We start from the raw sequence: 16,071 nt of genomic DNA, 5'->3' as shown, positions 1-16,071 counted from the left end.
GTCGAGCAATGTAAGGCGGTCACACGGTGGAAGTCGGTCCAGTCAGGATACTCCTGCTCCAAAGGAAAAAAAAAACAACTTTGTCCATCCACCCTCTTCTCCTAATGTGTCTCAACCTGCCTCCATGTCCATTCCAGAGCTCCCTTCCCCAGTACTTTCGTCGCCCCTTCTCCTAGAACCCCTTCCTCAACTTCCAGCCGTTCCTCGTCTCTCCACACCCTCAAAGTATCCCAATCTTCCCCCAAATGTCATTCATAATAAAATCTTTTCATTTTTTTATTTGTGGAAAAATAAAAAATAAATGTGCAATTCTGCTTTCAAAAAATTTGGTTTGATTACTGTGTCAATCGCTGACTACACACACTGCACTGTACACACACTGCGCCGTACACTTAGCGTTTTTGACACCAGATATCTCCATCACTGAGACATGTTTCTTATGTCAGTCTTGGAGATATGTGTTTTCAAAAAAGCAAATCTATATGACTTGTATTTTCCACACCAGTCTCTACATTCTTCTAATATTGCACAGACTGGATCGAGCAGGGTTCCCCAACTCCAGTCCTCAAGGTCCACCAACAGATCATGTTGTAAGGAATTCCGTTTTTTTGGCTCATGTGAAGCAGTTATCAATGGAGCAATGGAATTACTTACAACATCTGTTGGTGGTCCTTGAGGACTGGAGTTGGAGTACCCTGCTGAATTCAGTCTGTGCAATATTACAAGAATGTAGAGACTGGTGTGGAAAATACAAGTCATATAGATTAGTGTTTTTGACACCAGATATCTCTGTTACTAAGACGTTTCTTGTGTCAGTCTTGGAGATAGGTGTTGTCAAAAAAAAAATCTGACTTGTATTTTCCACGCCAGTCTCCACATTCTTCTAATAATGCACAGACTGGATCCAGCAGGGTTCCCCAAATCCAGTCCTCAAGGTCCAACAAAAGATCATGTTGTAAGGAATTCCATTTTTTTTGGCTCATGTGAAGCAGTTATCAACGGAACAAGGGAATTCCTTACATTATCTGTTGGTGGTCCATGAGAACTGGATTTGGGGAACCCTGCTCGATTCAGTCTGTGCAATATTAGAATAATGTAGAGACTGGTGTGGGAAAATACAAGTCATATAGATTTGTTTTTTTGACAACACATATGTCCTAGACTGACGCAAGAAACATGTCTCAGTAATGGAGATATCTGGTGTCAAAAACACAAATCTATGTGACTTGTATTTTCAGCACCAGTCTCTTCAGTCATATAATATTGCACAGACTGAATCGAGCAGGGTTCCCCAACTCCAGTCCTCAAGGCCAACAAGCAATCATGTTTTAAGGAATTTCATTACTCCGGTGATAACTGCTTCACTTCACCCAAAAAAAAGGAAATCCTTAAAACATGATCTGTTGGTGGACATTTAGGATTTGATTTTGGAAACCCTGGCATAGAGGATGGTGTTGAGTGCAAGGCATATCTATTGTTACCTTACCTTTTTTTGTTACCATCATCATTTAACTATTTTTGAGACAAGGCAAAGGGATTGTAGATATACCTAGTAATTAACAACATACTCTATTTAAGTGTGTGGAATAAACTGATGACCTGATGCTGAAAATAAATGTTATATTTACTTCACCAATACCCTGGCCTTGTATCATCATCACTATCACACCTGGGCAGGTGAATACACATGGGTTTTAACCGGCAGCGTTGCTTAAGTCTCCATATATTTGAAGCAGACTGTATAGATGCTGCAGTTTAACCCCTTCACCCCCAAGGGTGGTTTGCACGTTCATGACCGGGCCAATTTTTACAATTCTGACCACTGTACCTTTATGAGGTCATAACTCTGGAACGCTTCCATGGATCCCGGTGATTCTGACATTGTTTTCTCGTGACATATTGTACTTCATGTTAGTGGTAAAATTTCATTCAAATAACTTGCGTTTATTTGTGAGAAAAACGGAAATTTGGCGAAAATTTTGCAATTTTCCAACTTTGAATTTTTTTGCCCTTAAATCACAGAGATACGGCACACAAAAAACTTGATAACTAACATTTCCTACATGTTTACTTTACATCAGCACAATTTTGGAACCAAAATTTTTTTTTGTTAGGAAGTCATAAGGGTTAAAAGTTGACCAGCGATTTCTCATTTTTACAACACCATTTTATTTTTAGGACCACATCACATTTGAAGCCACTTTGAGGGGTCTATATGATAGAAAATACCCAAAAGTGACACCATTCTAAAAACTGCACCCCTTAAGGTGCTCAAAACCACATTCAAGAAGTTTATTAACCCTTTAGGTGCGTCACAGGAATTTTTTTGAATATTTAAAAAAAAATGAACATCTAACTTTTTTTCATAAAAAAAATACTTCAGGTTCAATTTTTTTTATTTTACCAAGGGTAACAGGAGAAATTGAACTGCAAAAGTTATTGTGCAATTTGTCCTGAGTACGCAGATACCTGATATGTGGGGGGAAACTACTGTTTCGGTGCATGGCAGAGATCAGAATGGAAGGAGCGCCGTTTGACTTTTTCAATGCAAAATTGGCTGGAATTCGGATTGGACGCCATGTCACGTTTGGAGAGTCCCTGATGTACCTAAACAGTGGAAACCCCCTACAAGTGACCCCATTTTGGAAACTAGACCCCCCAAGGAACTTATCTAGATAGTGGTGAGAACTTTGAACCCACAAGGGCTTTACAGAAGTTTATAACGTACAGCGGTACAATTAAAAAATCATATTTTTTCCACAAAAATGATCTTTTCACCCCAATTTTTATTTTCCCAAAAGTAACAGGACCCTAAAAGTTATTGTGCAATTTGTCCTGAGTACGCTGATACCCCACATGTGTGGGTAAACCACTATTTGGGCGCATGGCAGAGCTCGGAAGGGAAGCAGCGCCATTTGACGTTTTTGGCTGGAATTGAGATCGGACACCATGTCGCGTTTGGAAAACTCCTGATGTACCAAAACAGTGGAAACCCCCCACAAATGACACCATTTTGGAAACTAGACCCCCTAAGGAACTTATCTAGATGTGTGGTGAGAACTTTGAACCCCCATGGGCTTCACAGAAGTTTATAACATAAAGCCATACAATTAAAAAATCATATTTTTTCCACAAAAATGATCTTTTCACCCTCAATTCTTATTTTTCCAAGGGTAACAGGACCCTAAAAGTTATTGTGCAATTTGTCCTGAGTACGCTGATACCCCACATGTGGGGGTAAACCACTATTTGGGCGCATGGCAGAGCTCGGAAGGGAAGCAGCGCCATTTGACGTTTTTGGCTGGAATTGAGATCGGACACCATGTGTAACGTCCGTCTGCGGTTCTGGGCTGCAGCCAGGCAACACCCCGAGAAACACTGATACCCTTTACCCCTATACAGGGATCTGGATTTACAACAGAGCCCAGGAGGTAGCTGTCTGAATAGGAGCAGCGGCCAGAGCAGGACGGTCGTCAGGGTGAAGTACAAAAACGGCAGGCAATAGCAGAGTCAATTTCAGGCCAAGGTCAGAGTCAAAAACCAGGAGGGCGGCAGAGGTACAGAATCGTTAGGAAGTAGCAGAGTCAGAATATCCAGGCCAAGGTCACAAACCAGGAGAGTAGCAGAAGTACAGAATCGTCAGGCAAAAGAGGGGTCAGAAATCCAGGCTGAGGTCAGAGTCAAACAGAAATCAATCACTAAGTAACACACAGGGGAACCAAGAATATATCCGGCGGCTTGCAAGACCAGTCCCAAGGTATTTGAGGGATCAGGTCATCCCTCACAGGTTCCTGGACTGGTGATGTCATTAGGGCCGCCCCCAGGACCAGGCCAGATGGAGTTGCAGTAACCCCCTGATGACTGACAGAGGGGCGGAGCCTGCGCCCACCAGATGCCTGCGCAGGAGCCACTTCTCTGTCACCACCATAACTCACGGGCGGACCACGGCGCCTCCCAGTGGCCGAGGCAGGAACAGCCGTCCCCGAGTCTGACAGTGAAGTGGCGGTCTGGCGCCTCCTAGTGGCCGTGACCGGAACAGCAGGCCTTGAATCCAACGGTGACGTGACAGACCGGCGCCTCCTAGTGGCTAAAGTTGGGACCATAGGCCCTGAGTCTGACGGCGACGTAATAGAACCATGGCGCCTCCCAGTGGCCGAGGCAGGAACAGCCGTCCCTGAGTCTGACGGCGAAGTGGCGGCCCGGCGCCTCCTAGTGGCTGCGACCGGAACAGCAGGCCCCAAATCTGACGGAGACGTGACACCATGTCGCGTTTGGAAAACTCCTGATGTACCAAAACAGTGGAAACCCCCACAAATGACACCATTTTGGAAACTAGACCCCCTAAGGAACTTATCTAGATGTGTGGTGAGCACTTTGACCCCCCCAGTGCTTCACAGAAGTTTACAACGCCCGGGCGTAAAAATAAAAAATTCGTATTTTTTCCACAAACATGATCTTTTAGTCACCATTTTTTTATTTTTCCAAGGGTACCAGGAGAAATTGGACCCCAAAAGTTGTTGTCCAATTTGTCCTGAGTATGCTGATACCCCATATGTGGGAGAAAACTACTGTATGGGCACACGTCGGGGCTCGGAAGGGAAGTAGTGACGTTTTGGAATGCAGACTTTGATGGAATGGTCTGCGGGTGTCATGTTGCCTTTGGAGAGCCCCTAATGTACCTAAACAGTGGAAACCCCCCACAAATGACACCATTTTGTAAACTAGACCCCCCAAGGAACTTATCTAGATGTGTGGATGAGCACTTTGAACCCCCCAGTGCTTCACAGAAGTTTACAACGCCCGGGCGTGAAAATAAAAAATTCATATTTTTTCCACAAACATGATCTTTTAGTCACCATTTTTTTATTTTTCCAAGGGTACCAGGAGAAATTGGACCCCAAAAGTTGTTGTCCAATTTGTCCTGAGTATGCTGATACCCCATATGTGGGAGAAAACTACTGTATGGGCACACGTCGGGGCTCGGAAGGGAAGTAGTGACGTTTTGGAATGCAGACTTTGATGGAATGGTCTGCGGGTGTCATGTTGCCTTTGGAGAGCCCCTAATGTACCTAAACAGTGGAAACCCCCCACAAATGACACCATTTTGTAAACTAGACCCCCCAAGGAACTTATCTAGATGTGTGGATGAGCACTTTGAACCCCCCAGTGCTTCACAGAAGTTTACAACGCCCGGGCGTGAAAATAAAAAATTCATATTTTTTCCACAAACATGATCTTTTAGTCACCATTTTTTTATTTTTCCAAGGGTACCAGGAGAAATTGGACCCCAAAAGTTGTTGTCCAATTTGTCCTGAGTATGCTGATACCCCATATGTGGGAGAAAACTACTGTATGGGCACACGTCGGGGCTCGGAAGGGAAGTAGTGACGTTTTGGAATGCAGACTTTGATGGAATGGTCTGCGGGTGTCATGTTGCCTTTGGAGAGCCACTAATGTACCTAAACAGTGGAAACCCCCCACAAATGACACCATTTTGTAAACTAGACCCCCCAAGGAACTTATCTAGATGTGTGGTGAGCACTTTGAACCCCCCAGTGCTTCACAGAAGTTTACAACGCCCGGGCGTGAAAATAAAAAATTCATATTTTTTCCCCAAACATGATCTTTTAGTCACCATTTTTTTATTTTCCCAAGGGTACCAGGAGAAATTGGACCCCAAAAGTTGTTGTCCAATTTATCCTGAGTATGCTGATACCCCATATGTGGGAGAAAACTACTGTATGGGCACACGTCGGGGCTCGGAAGGGAAGTAGTGACGTTTTGGAATGCAGACTTTGATGGAATGGTCTGCGGGTGTCATGTTGCCTTTGGAGAGCCCCTAATGTACCTAAACAGTGGAAACCCCCCACAAATGACACCATTTTGTAAACTAGACCCCTAAGGAACTTATCTAGATGTGTGGTGAGCACTTTGAACCCCCAAGGGCTTCACAGAAGTTTATAATGCCAGGGCATGAAAATAAAAAAATCGTATTTTTTCCACAAACATGATCAATTAGTCCCCAATTTTTTTATTTTCCCAAGGGTAACAGGAGAAATTGAACCCCAAAAGTTGTTGTCCAATTTGTCCTGAGTACGCTGACACCCCATATGTGGGATAAAACTACTGTATGGACACATGTCAGGGCTCGGAAGGGAAGTAGTGACGTTTTGGAATGCAGACTTTGATGGAATGGTCTGCGGGTGTCATGTTGCCTTTGGAAAGCCCCTAATGTACCTAAACAGTGGAAACCCCCACAAGTGACCCCATTTTGGAAACGAGACCCCCTAAGGAACTTATCTAGATGTGTGGTGAGCGCTTTGTACCCCCAAGGGCTTCACAGAAGTTTATAATGCCCGGGCATGAAAATAAAAAAATCGTATTTTTTCCAGAAACATGATCAATTAGTCCCCAATTTTTTCATTTTCCCAAGGGTAACAGGAGAAATTGGACCCCCAAAAGTTGTTGTCCAATTTATCCTGAGTACGCTGACACCCCATATGTGGGAGAAAACTACTGTATGGACACACGTCGGGGCTCGGAAGGGAAGCAGTGACGTTTTGGAATGCAGACTTTGATGGAATGGTCTGCGGGTGTCATGTGCGTTTGGAGAGCCCCTGATGTACCTAAACTATTGAAACTCCCCACAAGTGACCCCATTTTGGACACTAGACCCCCCACGGAACTTATCTAGATGTGTGGTGAGCACTTTGAACCCCCAAGTGCTTCACAGAAGTTTATAACACTCGGACGTGAAAATAAAAAAATCATTTTTTTCCACAAAAATGATATTTTTGCCCCCAATTTTTTATTTTCCTAAGGGTAACAGGAGAAATTGGACCCCAAAAATTGTTTTGCAATTTGTCCTGAGTAGGCAGATACCCTACATGTGGGGGTAAAACACTGTTTGGGTGCATAACAGAGCTTGGAAGGGAAGGAGCACCATTTGACTTTTTCAACTCAGAATTGGCTGGAATTGAGATCAGACGCCATGTTGCATTTGGAGAGCCCCTGATGTGCCCAAACAGTAGAAACCCCCAATTCTAACTACAACCCGAACCCCAACACGCCCCTAACCCTAACCCTAGCCCTAACCCTAGCCCTAACCCTAGCCCTAACCCTAACCTAACCCTAGCCCTAACCCTACCTCAACACACCCCTAGCCCTAACCCTAATTGAAAAATGGAAATAAATACATTTTTTTATTTTATTATTTTTCCCTAACTAAGGGGGTGATAACGGGGGGTTTGATTTACTATTTATGGCGGTTTTTATGTTTGGCGGCTGTCGCACGCTAAAAGACGCTTTTTATTGCAAAAATAGTTTTTGCATCACCACATATTGAGAGCTATAATTTTTCCGTATTTTGACCCACCGAGTCATGTGAGGTCTTATTTTTTGCGGGACAAGTTGACGTTTTTATTGGTACCATTTTCGGGCACGTGAAATTTTTTGATCGCTTTTTATTCCGATTTTTGGGACGCAGAATGAACAAAAACCAGCGTTTAATGAATTTCTTTTGGGGGGGGTGCGTTTACACCGTTCCGCGTGCGGTAAAATTGATAAAGCGGTTTTATTCTTTGGGTCAGTACGGTTACAGCGATACCTCATTTAGGTCGTTTTTTTATGTTTTTGTCGGTTTTATGCAATGAAAACTATTTTATATAAAAAATAATTATTTTTGCATCGCTTTATTCAGCGAGCTATAACTTTTTTATTTTTTCTCTGATGATGCTGTGTGGCAGCTCGTTTTTTGCGGGACAAGATGTCGTTTTCAGCGGTACCATGGATATTTATATGCATCTTTTTGATCGCGCGTTATTACACTTTTTGTTTGGCGGTATGATAATAAATCATTATTTTTTACTTGGTTTTTTATTTTTATTTTTTAAGGGGTTCGCTAAAGGGGTTAACTAATGGGACAGTTTTATAGGGCGGGTCGTTACGGACGCGACGATACCTAATATGTGTACTTTTATTGTTTTGTTTTTTTTATTATTTCCAAAAAATGGATTTATTGGGGGAATATTTTTTTTTTTTCTAATATATTTGGCGATTTTTTTTTTAAATTATTTTTACACTTTTTTTTATTTTTTTTTTTACTTTATTAAATAGTCCCAGGTGGGACATCACTGTCCTGTGACAGATCGCTGATCTGTCACATCACAGATCACTGTGACAGATCAGCGATCTGACACAGGCACTGCAGAAGGCTTCCTCATGCCTGCGCTTTGCAGGCACTGAGGAAGCCAGCTTCCTGCAGGCCCCCGAAGGCCCCCGTCGCCATCTTGGATTCGGGGGCCTGGAGGAAAGGAGTCCCCCGCAGCAGCGCTGCACATTGCGCTGCCGTGGGGGGCTCAGGGAAGCAAGGAGGGAGCCCCCTCCCTGCCGATGCTTCCCTTTAACCCCCGGTACACCGCGATTGTGTTTGATCGCGGTGTGCAAGGGGTTAACGTGTCGGGGGCGGTCCGTGACCGCCCCTGACACATTGTGCCGGGTGTCAGCTGTGATAATCAGCTGACACCCGGCCGCGATCAGCGGCGCTCACCACGTGGGCGCCGCTGATCGCGCCGACGTACTATCCCGTCCATGGGCATAGGGGCCCAGGTCCCATGGACGGGATAGTACGTCGGATGGCAGAAAGGGGTTAAGTAATATGTGTATTGTCATGCCCATGTGTGATAACTTTGTGAACTCAATATGCGTTATTTTGTGCGTCCTCCCTTCAGCATGACACCAGGCCTAGGTATGGTAGAAGTTGTATAAACTCTATTATGTCTCCAGTGTGCGTTCAAATTCAAGCCACAGTGGTGATCGTACAAATAATATTTATAGTCACATGTTTTGGTGTAATAAAACGTAAAGGATGCCAGTGCATCAACAAATCTTTTTTTTTTTTAAATTTGCCCATGTGACAAAAATATTAGTTGTATTATCTCCACCGTCGCTGCTAATTGAACACACTGTCGAGATGATAAAGGTCATACAACTTGTGTGTGTGTATGTATAGTCACCTGGTCAGGAGTACTAGTAAATTCATGATGCGCAAAACACAGCATCATAATTTCACTGGTACACCTGGCGAGTTGATAATAGTATTGGGAGTGTAAAAAGACACAATGCACTCAGTACAGGTATCAAAACATTGTTTTATTAACCAACAACAAGAAAAATTTTTTACACCATTTGCTCTTGCCATTCCACCCGGCCTACATCTGAGATCAAGTAGGCCGCAAATTGGTCCCTCATTTGGCCAACTTCAACCGATGACCTGAGAGGGTGCTGAGTAAATTCAGGCAATGGGTTAGGAGCAACATCATCAAGATCTAAGTTCGGATGCTCTCTAGCCATGACAAAATTATGTAGAACCACACAGGTCTTCACCACCTCATCCACTGTTTCCAGTTTTAGATTAATGGCTGTGGCGAGAATGTGCCATCTGGATACAAGAATACCGAAGGCACACTCAACAGTTCTTCTGGCCCTGGTCAGCCTGTAATTAAAAATTATTTTTGTGTGGTCCAAGTCCCAGCTGGAGTAGGGCTTGAGCATGTTTTGGCACATCTGGAATGCCTCATCCCCAACCATTACAAATGGCTGTGGCGGACCTTCGATGTTGGGAAGAGGCCGTGGCATGGGAAAATTAAATTGGTGGCCATACAATCTCCGGCCCATGTCAGAGTTCTTAAAGGCCTGGGAGTCATTTCCACGGCCAAATGCCCCAATGTCCACTACTACAAACATACAGTCTGCATCCGAAATGGCCATGAGTACTTTAGAAAAGTACTTTTTATAGTTGTAGTATTCCGATCCAGTTCTTTTTGGCTTGATAATCTGGATGTGTTTCCCATCCACCGCTCCCAAACAGTGGGGAAATTGCATACTGTCCAGAATTTTTCGGCGATTTCCAACCACTTTTTTGCGGTGGGCAGGGGCATGAATTCTGGACAGAGAATATTCCACAAAGCCCGGCAGGTGTCCGCTACAATTCCAGACAACGTGGAGATTCCAATACGGTACTGGAAGTGGAGTGAAGAAAGTGTTTCTCTAGTTGCCAGGAATTTGGGAAACAAAGAAAGAGCAACAAATATTACTTCTGTATATGGATTTTTAAAACACAAACAATAAATAAAAAGAAAAAAGTTAATAAAAATACATCTGCAGCCTTTTGTTCATTACATGCCATAAAAAAACGCAGCTTTTTGTTAAATACATGGCAGAACTATAATTCTGCCAGATTTGTAATAGTACATGTCACAACAAAGAAAATTCTGCAGGCATTGGTTTTGCAATACTACGTACCGTAATGTAACCAGTAGCCATTCCTCAGGAGTAATTGCACGACAGAGCTGCGTGTCCTGTCTCCGGATGACTTCTTGGACCCGACCAAGCAAATCGTTAAAGCTTTGTTGGGACATCCGGTTATAATCTGTAAATTTCTCCGGGTTTGCCTGTAGCTCACTGTAGAGGGTGTGGTACGCTCCACGGCTCTCCTGGAGTTCAATAATGGGATGTATCCACAAACGCCGTCGCTGCCGTCTTCGCTGCCTCTCTCTCTCCCTTTGTTGATGGCAAGCAACTGCATAAGCCTGAGCTATCCTGATGTCCAGATCCAAGCTAAAGTGAAAACTCTTCCAGCGCAGATCCATGTTTCACAAGGACAATGCAAGCAAATGTGAAGAATTCAGCTGTAAACAGGGTCTATATAAAGAATTTTCATAAGAGACGCCAACTGATGTCCCATTGGTGGAGTCTGTTGCAAGAATTTTTCAAGGATTTTTTCTCCTGTGAAAGTGACACCATTGAGCATAAAAAATGCAAACGCATGAGAAAACGCAGCATTTACAAGCGTTTGCACGCGCTTTTGACATGCATTTCATGTGCGCTCGATACGCTGTGCATTCCCAATTAATTTAGTTGTATCCATATAAATGGCCCACCCTGTGAATATACAGTATATATATATATATATATATATATATATATATATATATATATATATATATATATATATACACACACACACACAGTTGTGCTCAAAAGTTTACATACCCTGGCAGAATTTTTGCTTTCTTGGACTTTTTTCAGAGAAATATGAGTGGTAACACAAAAACTTTTTCTCCACTCATGGTTAGTGGTTGGGTGAAGCCATTTATTGTCAAACTACTGTGTAAAGCATTCAAATGACCCTGATCAAAAGTTTACATACCCTGGTGATTTTGCCTGATAACATGCACAGAAGTTGACACAAATGGGTTTGAATGGCTACTAAAGGTAACATCCTCACCTGTGACCTGTGATAATATCAAGAAAATTGTTTGGGATGCAAAGAAAAACCCACAAATAACATCAGCTGAAATACTGGACTCTCTGAAAACTAGCGGTAAAACAAAAACAAAATTGATGTTTTTAGTCACTGCACGTTCCTCAAAAATTGCAATCAAAACCAAAATTCTATCAATAAGACAATTTTGAAATGCTAAAAAAGTCATTAAACGGCTCCATCAATAGAAAAATTTTAAAAAAACCTGCAGCTTTCTTACATTGGAGACAAAAAAATATTTTTTTAACAAGTTTGGCATTGCCGAAATCGTATTGACCTGAAAATTATGGTGTCGGGTCATGTCTACTGCTCAATGAAAGCTGTAATAGCCACCATTAAAAAAAAAAAAAATTGTCGACATTTAAATTTTTTTTTTATGTTTGACGAATAAATAAAAAAGCTATTGGCTCATGAGAAAGGGGGAGGAAAAAATTAACATGAAAAAAACAGAATCGACCCCTGTCATAAAGGGTTTTAGGATTATGGCAGTCAATTGCAAAATATCATGGATATAGAAACACAGAGAGGAATATCATGGGTGTATAAGTACAGAGAATTATGATAAGTTCAGATATGTGGATGTGTTACATGCAGATTTGGCTGTGGTTTTTGGTGTAGATGTGCATTAGATTTAAGGCAACATAATACGTGACTGAATGGGACTGTTTATTCAAATTTAGAAATAAGATACCATACAACTAAAAACTTGCCATAATTTTATTCCTATATATTTATTTCTTAGGAGCCTGGTTTTCTTACTGCATTTGAATATAGTATGAAGAGGAAGATGGTGTTTCATATATCTACTGGAAGCCAGGAACTGGAGTAATGAATAAGTGACTTACCGGCTTTTCGAGCTTCAGAGTTCTAAAATTATGAACAATAGGAGGGTTTTCACTTAAATACTTTGTATGATTTAAAAATAGAGAAAAAAATACTTATCTCTATGATTAACCAATGCATGTAAATATTGGACCAGTGCTGAAGACTGTGTAAGCACTGTGTTATAGTCTGTGTATGTATAAAGCCATGACACTGGTATTGTCGATCCTCCAATGAAATATCTGCATTATAAGTCCCTATTATTCCTCACTCCAAGCCCCCACCCTTACAACAATTTTACCAATAAAACATGACACAGAAGTTTGGATAATTTGGCCACGGCAGCCCTTATTTAAACAAACAGATAAAATTCAAACGTTTAATACATAACAATGGTAGAGGCTTTGAAGCTCCAAAATCTGGTGATTGCAAAAAACCGAAACCATAAACCATAATTACTCCCAGCCATTACCCCACTGGCTCAGGATCACCATATCCTAATTAATCCCCCGGACCAATTTAGTACCAAGTTCAAGGACACCCCAACCGCCACAACTAGGGCACTTTGAACACCTCAAATGCCTGAGACTCCCATACCCCGCAATATTATGGCTCTTTCAGTCCCCTCCTGTAGGCCCAAATGTGGTACTATCAGGTACGCAGGATGCAGTGACGAGCCGAGAGTCGGTTTGGTGTTTTTTTAATAACGTTTATAGGCCTAAAGGGGACTTTCCTCAGTCTCAGCCTATTCAACCAAAGGGGGTAACAAGGGTTGCCCTCGCAGGGGCTCAATACAGTTCACACAAACAGGAGAACACGACTACGTCCGGCGAGAGCCGGTCACTATAGGGCCGCGGTATGGCCGACTACGGGTCCTTAACTATATAGTCAACTTAGCCGTCCTGACGTCCCTCGGTGTTCTGGACGGTGGTTCTTCGGCGGAGCAGCCGCTTGGCCCAGCTGCTGAAGAGTTGGCGTAGTCTTCCAGCGTTCCACCGCTCCTGTGGCGCTGGGGTACCTCCGGCCCCGGAGGAGTCTTTGGACGAGTAAGCCGCAGCCCCTGGATTGGGGCAAGCGGCAGCGATGCGGGGTGGCGGGTGACAGCCCACCTGTGAAGCTAGCTGCTGCGACAGGGACTCCGCAGTGAGCAGAGGCTCGGCCCTTGCCGCGGACCTGAGCGAGACTGGTGGCCGCCGATGGCACTGGACTTGCTGCGGCCACTGGTGAGAGCAGGGCGGCTGCGGGTCATGGGGAACAGGCCGCAGCGGGCCGGCAACGGCCGGGGGCGACCGTGGGTAGGCCACAGCCGCGGGCTGTGGTGAGGCGGCAGCAGCCGCGGGTTGAGCTGGGGCAGCAGTGGCCGTGGGCTGGAGCGGGGCAGCAAGTCTCGGACGGTCGTCTCGGCGCCGTCCCTCTGAAGTCCTCAGTGAGCGTCTTCTCTGGCACTGGTAAGTCGCTCTAGCTCTCAGTCGCTTCCATGGTCTCCTGCTGCCTCTTTCCCGGTCTGCTGACTCATCGTGACTGGCGCTCCCCGCCCCTTTTATACTGGCCCCTCCCCTAGCCCATCTGTCCATCTCAGCGGTCCGTCCCCGAACTCTATCCCCCGGCAATAGTTTCCCCCGGAACCTAGATGGTGGCTCCCTTGGTTCCGGCCCGGACACTCGAGGGGGCCGTTCCACCCACACTCCCCCACCCTGTATGCTCGCCAGTCCTCGGGCGAGGGTTTCCGTAGACTCGGGTTAGTCTTTTGAGACGACAGTCCTTGTCGCCATACGAACTGGTCCTGTTCGTAACGTTCAGGGGGTTTGCCAGCTGTTGACCGCTCAGAGTGTCGAAGCTCGGATGTAGTGGAGTCTTCTGGGGTGGTGGAGGGTGGTCGATTAGTTGATTCTGGTGGGATGTCCGGGTCCACTGTAGTGCCACTACTTGGGTGGCCCGCAGATACGACTGGGAATTCCTCTTCATCATCCAGGTCCCAAACCGTGGGCGGGGGTCGGGGACCTGGGGGGTCGGTTTGAGCCGCGGGGGATCAGTAGACGTACAAGGCCGTAACATGTTACGGTGCACAACACAAGTGAGAGGCGCGTTGTTTCCTTCAGATTGTATTTCGTACACAGGCCCGTCGGGACTTATCTGGCGCAACACTCAGTACGGGTTCACCTCCCATCGTGGCTCTAACTTGTTTTGGGCACGTTGATCAAGTACGAGCACCCGATCCCCAGTCTGGAAGTCAATGGGTGAGGGCAGCGCTCCCGGATGGGGGCCGCTCCTGCCGTGGGAATCCCATGCGTGATGGCTGTGGTACATCCAAAGTCGTCCTCGTGGCTGGCGAAGACACTGTAATTTGTCTAAGAAGTGTCTCTACCTGGGGAAGCTGGGCTGGCGCTAGGCCGAAAAGTTCGGCCCGCATTCTCTCCAGGATGGCTCGACCTTTCTCTTGGGCCGAAGATGCGGCAGTCTGTTGGGTTCGTACCGTTACTGCCCAGGGATCTTCGGGCTGCACCTTCAACTGGACCGCGGGGTCCGGCAGCATCTCCTCCAATGACCATACTAGTTTGGCCATTTCAGCCCGGGGCTTCAGGGCGATATCTTGGTCTTCCAGGTTGACACAACGCACAAGGACGGTCCCTTCCCGCACCGTGGCCAGAGAGTGGGCCACCAGGTTGCCAGGGTTCAGGCGCTCCGAGTAATATGGTTTCACCAGCACCTCCACACCCTCCAGTGGCATCGGGGCGCGGATCGGCAGAGCCACCACCGTCTGCCCTGGAGGAAGCATGAGAGGGGGGGCCGCTGGCGCGATGACCTTGCCCAGCGCCTCACCCTCCTGGCACTCCTGGAGCACTCGCGCCTCCTGCACCAACTGCTGGAAGACCTTCCCCTGGGCCGTGCGAGAACCCCACTGACTTAGGGTCTCCTGCGTGGGATCGTTGAGGAGTAGATTGCCGAATTCCCGCAGTATGTTCATGCCCAAGATGATTGGATGATGGTCGTTAGTCTCTCCTTGGGTTAGGACAACTCCCCGACGGCTGAGGGATTTACCACACAATGTCATCAGGAGCCACACCACTCCGGCGACAGGTACCGGCAGTTGGTTTGCGGCCACTAGTTGTATCATGGGCCCCCACTGGGGCCTCGCCGCTTCCAGGAAATGCTGCTGGAAGTAAGCTGCCGGCATGGCCGTTACTTACGACCCCGTATCCACTAGGCACCGAACAGCACGACCCTCGACTTCGGCCCATGCTATTGGGCACTTAGCGACCAGTTCTTCGGGACTTCCACCACCCCTTGTGGCTTCCGGCTCTGAGCGGTGTCTCCCATGCCCGGAGCCCTCTAGTTTAATGTCCGCTGGGGTGGGTATCTCCCATGCCGCGGACACTCCCGTGTGAAGTGGCCTAGTTATCCACACTCATAACACCGGGGCGGTGAGGCTCGGCCACCCCAGGTATTGCGAGGCCCCCAGGGCCGGCTGGGCGCGGGCTCCATTCTCTTCTTCACTTCAGCCACCCCGGACACTCTTCAGTTCTTGTCTCATTTCCTCAATCCATTGAGGCTCTTCGACAACGCTTACAGAAGCCTCCATGCTCTGGGCCTTCCCCACGGGAGCCGTCATCCCCTGCTCTTGCTCTCGTACCCGGGCCTGACTCCCCACTTCGGAGAAGGCTATACGTGGGTTCACCCGGACCTGTTCCCGCAATGCCTGCTTGATTAGCGGGTCCCAGAGTCCAGTCACTAGCAGGTCGCACAGGGTAATGTCGATGGGTCCTACCCCTATTCCGTCCTTCCTCTCTATGGCTGTGTATAGCTCCTGGAGGGCGTTCATATACTGGGTGATGGTCTCCCCCCCCGTATCCGACTGAACAACCGGGTTCTCAACTCCCCCACGTCTGTTGGATCCCCATGGGTCTCTTCCAGGATCTGCAAGACCC

At 46.1% G+C, this 16,071-nt stretch overlaps 1 protein-coding gene across 1 annotated transcript in view; it reads left to right on the top strand.

The window, feature by feature from the left end:
- DMC1 (DNA meiotic recombinase 1) overlaps window positions 1-16,071 on the top strand; it is a 534,325-nt gene that overhangs the window by 105,282 nt on the left and 412,972 nt on the right. Inside the window, exon 3 of the mRNA XM_073549424.1 lies at window positions 12,066-12,148. Coding sequence (XP_073405525.1) covers window positions 12,066-12,148 — 83 coding nt within the window. The remainder of the gene's footprint in view (window positions 1-12,065; window positions 12,149-16,071) is intronic.

The sequence above is a fragment of the Dendrobates tinctorius genome, unplaced genomic scaffold (genome assembly GCF_039654945.1).
Source record: "Dendrobates tinctorius isolate UK_male_01 unplaced genomic scaffold, ASM3965494v1 ptg000159l, whole genome shotgun sequence".
Taxonomy (NCBI): Eukaryota; Metazoa; Chordata; class Amphibia; order Anura; family Dendrobatidae; genus Dendrobates; species Dendrobates tinctorius.
The sequence above is the reverse complement of the archived record's forward strand: the minus strand, read 5'-3'. Positions and strand labels throughout refer to the sequence as shown.